Consider the following 6,839-nt stretch of genomic DNA (forward strand, 5'->3'; position numbering starts at 1 on the left):
GAGAGACTGGAAGATCTAGCAAAAATTCTCCTTCTGATTAACGGTAGTTGGGAGTCCCAGCTGCTACTGGAGGATCGGGTAGCAATGACTGTCAGATTAACATTAAGAATGTAAACACATGGAAGAGAGAGACGGCAGCTTTATATTTGACCCAGCCAGATATATCTAGACTTTCTCATTTCAGGAGAGCAAGGTCACAAAAGAAAACACACTGCAACAACTACTGGACACAGCAGCCTTCTTGACTGTATCAAGCATCAAGCAACAATAAGAAAAATCAACTTCCAAAAAGCTCTATTGCTCTTTCAGACAGATCCAAGAACCTTTATATTGAAAATGTGGTGAAAGGCATCACTGAAACAGGCAGATGAAAAGTATTAGCAAAACTAAGCTGGAACTCCAATATTTACTTGGAGAGCGAAACAAGTTCTACCATTACTATACTGGGGGGTCAGGTACCTTGCRGTTGGAACCTTTAAAGGAAAAAGATACTATTTTGGCAGCATCCCCAGAATAAAAAGGAAAAGAAATGGTTTCTCTGCTAATCATGCCCCAAACCCAATGAATACAAATGCCCTGTTCTGCTATTTAATTACTTAATTCTGTTTGATGTATAAACACAATAGAGAAAAATATTACTATTTTTTCCAGCCAGTCATAATACAACAAACCTCAAAACTGGCTCATAGGTATTTTTTAAGAAATGAAGTTGTAATGTTAATTCATAGCATGGATTGCTAATCCTGCACCCATGTTTATAAACTATTTTTTCTTGTCTTATTTGTATGAAAGGTTTTTGTTGAAAAGGAGAGAATACTTGAAACATACAAAAGCATAAAGTAAAAACAAGCTGAAAGTGAAAGTCATGGGGAAGAAAAAAAATACAGATTAAATATGTCTGAATTTCCAGAGGTAAAAACAACTATTTAATAATTCATGGCTTGTTCTTCCTATTTCTGTTCGTGGTCACCATTCCAAGGAATATAAAGACTGTGAAAGATTTGATAGCATTCTTGCTTATAATCTTCAACCATAATTTTGTAATGATACAAGAGCCCTAGAAATGCTTACCTGCAAAATCTTTGAAAGTTTTTCTACTGGTGTATGTAAAAGTTCTCATTGAGTTATCATTACATTCCTTCACTAAACCCACAGCTTCAGCTCCCAGCAACAGCCGGAAGTGGGAAGCTCCAACTAGATAAATATTTTGGTCATCATTTTCTGTGACCAATGGTTTAACCAGCAGCTGTGCACCTGTAAAGAAATATAAAATAAGGAAGAGAATACATAAAAGTTATGTCTTGAAAAATTACTATTTTAACATTCATCACATAGGACCTAGTTATCAGAAGCACTGAAGTTGTAACTTTTTAAGGGTACAAAGAATTGAGGCTTCAACAACACCTGACATGAGGTGTACAGAATCTTGCAGGGTCCCCTCCCTAATTCACCCCTGTTTCTGCGGAAGCACTGACAGACAGTGAACTGGGATACACAGGACAGTTTGGATCTATTCCTGCAACACTCACAGCACATAAACAATTTTACTTCTGTAAATAAACCCACGCATTTTTAAGGAGACTAGCCTTTTGAAACAGAAACATCACTGACGTATCTAACACAGGCCTGAAAGCAAGTTTGTAGCCACAGATCCAACAGCCACTAAAGTATTACTGACCATCAGTCATAAGTAGTGCCTTCCTTAAAAAATAAACTAAGAAATTACAGATGAATTAGCCTAACTTCAATTCCTGGAAGTATACTGGAACAAGTAGCAATATATTCTCTTTGTAAGAGCCTACAAGCTAGCAAAAAGATAATTAAAGGCCAACGTGACTTTGTCAAGATTAAATTGCTTCCTGCTAACTCAATTTCTTTCTACAAAATGGTACCAAGCCATGCGGACAGATGTGATGCATCTTGATTTTGGTAAGGTTTACAACATTCTCATAAGCAACCAGAGAAATAGGCTTTAGACAATGAATATAAAAACCGATTACAAAACTGTATTAACAGAGAGGTTATCAGTGTTTCACCACCAAAATGCAAGGATTCTAGATCTCAATAGGCCTGTGACCTTAACCCAATACTTTCATTCATGACTGGATTACTATAGTATTAAGTTAATTAAATTTGCATGACACAAACGTGAAATAAGTAAAGCTTTGAAACATAATACTGGAATTCAAAATTACCTCACCCACTAGGATAAATGGACTGAAATAAATAATTCAATCAAGGCAAGTCCAAAGCTCTAGTCTTAAATAAAATTAAGTAACTTCAAAACAACAAAATAAAGTGGGACTGGCTAAACAATAATTCTTAATTATCTGAAAAATTATTTTTCATATGTCTTGATATTATAATGAGAGCCAACTCAAATTCAAAGTCTTACAGAAATCATATTTTACTCACCTCCATTTGCCTTTTTATCCACGATTCTTTTAGTGAGCCATTCTCTGGTTTCCTCTTTCGTGCCTTTTGCAAGCTCAATTACTACCAAAGGCCTGAAGTTAGGCTCAGAAATGTCAAAGGAACACCAGCCTTCCTTCATCTTTTGATAGCTTGCTAAGTATCAAAACAAAACAAAAATGCCAGTATTAAAAATAATACTCAACATCAATTTAAACAGCACAAAACTTTGCTGAGCACAAACACATGACTGTAACTTGCTATGGCAAAGGGACAGGTGCACATTTCCGTGGACCTACCAGAAACAATACTGTGAAGCATTTAAGTAACCTCTACAGTCATCACTTGGCAAGACACTGCCAGCCTTTGGTGGCATGTATGTCCTACTCTCTAAGTAGCAAAGTTGTTCTTATCATGTATAGCAAAGTAGTGGTGGTGAGAAGGCAAAGAAATAATTAAAAACAAAATAATAAAGAGGAATTATCATCAAAAGCAACAGTTCGCAACTTCCTACAGCATCTTTGTTAGCAAGTGAAAATATTAACTGAAAAGAACATTAGTCAAACAGATATCCAAAAACAATAAGCTTTTCCAGGTAAGGGTGTGCAAATACATTACACATCTAACAATCTCATATTAATCTTGTGAAGCTTTAACCACATATACCAACAAAGCTTACAACATCTTTGGTAGGTGAGCAGGATACCTATTTTATAGATAAGCAAATTATGCACAGAGCACTTAAATGACTTGTTGAAAGATATTAATCAATTGTTCTGTGACAAAGTCCAGCTGCAAAGAACTGAGCATTACCCTAGCTTTATACACGAATTATCCAAACCATCTAACTGAACCATTATGTTCATATTGTTTCTCCAGCTTTTGGATAAAGGATTCTACAGTGATAATCATATCATGCTTCATGCCTCTCCTTGCTTCATAAAGCATCTTAGAGGGGTTACTGTAAAAAGATAAATCTGGTAATTAACCTACTCAATTTAGAAAAAAAACTAAAACTAAAAAAAAACCAACAAAAACCCTACTATGCACTGAATTTAAAACTGTGTGGAAGGGTTTGGGGTTTTTTTCTGCTGTTAACTTCACTGAAGAAAGGATTTTATGCATTGCCTTTGATTCTAAGCACTTTTATCCTGTGCAAAAGAATAAAATTACTTAATATCTAAGTACTTTGCTTTAAGTACACAGTTGAGCTTTTATGACAGTTATTCAGGTATGGTTCACAGAGAAATCATAATCTCCAGTATTTTATATAATTTATGCTACAAAATATAGTGATTCTTTAAATATAGACTTATAATAAACATGCCTATTTGCTTTTGATTAGCAAAGAAGCTTTCATTCCCAATTTAAACTGTGTTTCCAGGTAGTTTCACTTGCAGGTGGGTTCATATGCACACAGTTCTGCTGCATTTGGATTTACAGCTCTGAATCCAAGTGTGCAGATCTATAAAAGTAATACACTAGATTAATAGAATATTTAAATTATATTTTAGATACAAATCTGTACAAGCAGAATGATTCAGACAAATGAAAACATAATCAATGATTAGGCATTGTATTGTGATTATGTCAATGATTCACTACATTGTCTTGACAATCCACTCCACCTTACTGAATCACTTTCCATAATCAGTTTTGTTTTTTAAAAAAGGTAATACTTGCCCCRCTGGGCATACTGCAGCTCCTAAAGAATTTTAAAAATGAAAAGCACTAGGTAAGTATTAAATATTATTAGTTATCAATATCCCTTTAGAGAACAGATCTCTTCTGAACACAGCCTTTGTATAAACACTATGTTATTCAGGAAACTTTGCTCCTATTGTTCATTGAGAATCACTGTGCTTGATGTGGTGATTAAGATTTGCTGCTTATTATTTTTACGCTTGTTAGTACTGACACCTAAAATAGGGCTGAAGCACTCTTCCAACTTGTYTTTGTGAATTCAGATACCACAAACTAGTTTGATTAAAAACATGTAGTATCTAGCACACTCAGTAGGATGTAATTTGGTATTTTCTGCTCATGCTTATGCACAACATAACTTATCACAGATCTAGAAGTGAGGGGAACAGAGACAAAATGCCTTTTTTTTTTCTCTCTCCTTTTCGCTTCAACTTTCCAGTCAGAGAATAGTTTGGGGCCTAGCTGTGGCATTTTCGATGCCAAAGCGCTTCTCAGCGCTGAGAGGAGGCACAGAAGAGGAGCACAATGAAAGCGAAGCTCCCTTCCAAAGCAGAGGCTCGCACAGGTGGCTGCACATGGAAACACCGTCTAGGTATCAGCGAGCATGAAGTCCTTGCCACCCTGTCATAAACCAAGCGTGCCCAGACAGCAAGAAGCCACGGCTTCTTCAGGACCTCAACCTCAACCACCTGGAGGCCACCCATGAACCAGCCCTCAGCATCCTGCAGCAGCAGCAAAGCTGGGGCTTGCTCTCCCCTTTTTTAGGGGCCGGCAGACTGGAGAGGAGCCACCCTCCCCTCTCCCCCCTAACAACGGCAGGGCCGGTGACTCACTCGGGCCAGGCAGCTCCCTGCCAGCGGCCGCCGGCGCCACCCAGGGGCCGCGTCCCTCCCCCCGAGCCCGCCCCAACGGCCCTCGCCGGGCTCGAGACCCCCGCGGGGGGCGGGCGCGCGAGCCGGGCACGAGCCCCACGTCACGAAGAGCCACGAGCCCAGACCGGGGAAGGGGGAGGGGGGTGTGCACGAGGCGGGCACGGGTTCGAGCCCCGCCCGGCGGGAGGGGACGGTCGTCAGCAGCTGCGGCGGGTCGCGCGCGGGCGGAGGCCGGCCCCCCCTTCCCCTCCCCCCGGGCCCGGCGTTCTCCCCGCCCCCCTGAACCCCGCGGGGGACTCGGCGCCGGCTCCGCGCCCCGCGGGGAATGCCGTGGTGGGCGGGCGGGCGGGCGGATGGCTCCTCCCCTCGCGGCGGCGGCGGCGCAGGCAGCCAGGTCCCCCCCCTCTTCCGCCCCCTCCCCACTCACCGCGGCCTCCCGGCTCCACATCCGCAGGGCAGGGCGGGGCGGGGGGAAGCGGGCTGCGGCCGCAGGCAGCGGCCGTTGGCAGGAGGGGCGCTACGTGCCACCGCCCGCCGGCGCGCGCGGACCCCGCCCACCAGCCCCACGCGGTCTCTCGCGTCCTCCCATTGGCTGAAGTAGGGGGCTTCCCCCCTCTCCCCTTTGCCGCGGTGCTACGTCGAGGCGTCGTCCGTTGGCCTGCGCCCGGAGTCGCTGGTGATGGCGGTCGCCTGCCCGGCCCTGGCCCTGGCCGTCTGTCTGCCCTGCTCTTCCCGCCCGCCCGCCTGGCGCCTGTGCTTCAGCAAAACCCCTTTTGCCTCTGTGTTGCCAACACTTTCATTGGCCCTCTCTCATAGACTGAGAAATCTCACTTTGCTCTCCTTTGTGGCACCTTTCCCTTCCTGTGGTGCTGTTAGGCCAAATTTTATTCTGGAGCCCCATCCTAAAAACTCTGCCCTGCAGCAAGATTATTCACAGTAATAAATGCTGGGCTAGTTCTATCATTGTCTACAGCCAAAAGAGGACATTTCCTGCATTGCAATATCAAGATACTCATGCTAATATAATTCATTTTCAACATGTCCATTTGTGTGAGAAAAAAAAATGTGTGATTGCAAAATATCTCTATTAAAACTGAAGAACAAGTTGGCTAGCTAAGGCTTGCTGTCCTGATGGGCTTTTGGAGGTGTCTTTAGATAGATTCTCTGAACATTTTTTGTTTTGGAAAATACTAGGGGCTTCAGTATCTCTCGCAAATTTGATCTACAGATTTGTACAGTACATACAGATCTAGAATGATTCCAGAAATTGTCTTCAAGAGTTTGAGAAGCACTGGCTTGAACTAACACAATGTTTGCCTTCTTGGTTTATGCCAAATAGGAACACTCCACATTGCCTAACAGGGCAAATGGCTCTGAACTGTATCAGATAAAATGAGCCTAGCACAAACCAGTCGGCCACGAGACTTCATTTGGCTAATCCACTAGAATTGACAGCTACAGGAAAAGCCCCCAGTCTGAGTTTCTTTAGAGCCAGTGTATAGAGCCAGCACACCACATCTGGCTGCCAGAGGGGTAAGCTTTACCCTTCCTCTAGCATCTGGCTATTGGTTAACATGTACTTTTCAGCATATTTCAAAATATGCACAGATTTAAATTTTTTAAATTTTACAGTGAAAAAGTATGATTTGTACTCTGTAGCCAGTATAAAATATCATAATTTCTGGTGATGAGTTTTTCTATTTTATAATACCCAATGAGCAGTGAGGGGAGGGACTCTCTCCSTCACTGTGGGTACCTGAAATTCAGGTATTACAGACGGCATTGGGGAAAAACAGACATACACAAGCGTTTCTGCATCAGCTGGTTTGGGCAGAATTTATTAGTCAGACT

The 6,839-nt window shown here is 42.3% G+C and overlaps 1 protein-coding gene across 1 annotated transcript in view; it reads right to left on the bottom strand.

Annotated features, from left to right (window-relative positions):
* Positions 1 to 5,498, bottom strand: part of ANO10 (anoctamin 10) — a 133,696-nt gene extending 128,198 nt beyond the window's left edge. The window contains exons 1-3 of the mRNA XM_026068020.1: positions 5,416 to 5,498; positions 2,416 to 2,568; positions 1,072 to 1,254 (exon numbers count right to left, since the gene is read on the bottom strand). Of these exons, the coding sequence (XP_025923805.1) occupies positions 1,072 to 1,254; positions 2,416 to 2,554 (322 nt within the window). The 5' untranslated portion in view covers positions 2,555 to 2,568; positions 5,416 to 5,498. The remainder of the gene's footprint in view (positions 1 to 1,071; positions 1,255 to 2,415; positions 2,569 to 5,415) is intronic.
* Positions 5,499 to 6,839: the final 1,341 nt, after the last annotated feature.

This window comes from Apteryx rowi, unplaced genomic scaffold (genome assembly GCF_003343035.1).
Source record: "Apteryx rowi isolate R43461 unplaced genomic scaffold, aptRow1 scaffold_266, whole genome shotgun sequence".
In the NCBI taxonomy this organism is placed as follows: Eukaryota; Metazoa; Chordata; class Aves; order Apterygiformes; family Apterygidae; genus Apteryx; species Apteryx rowi.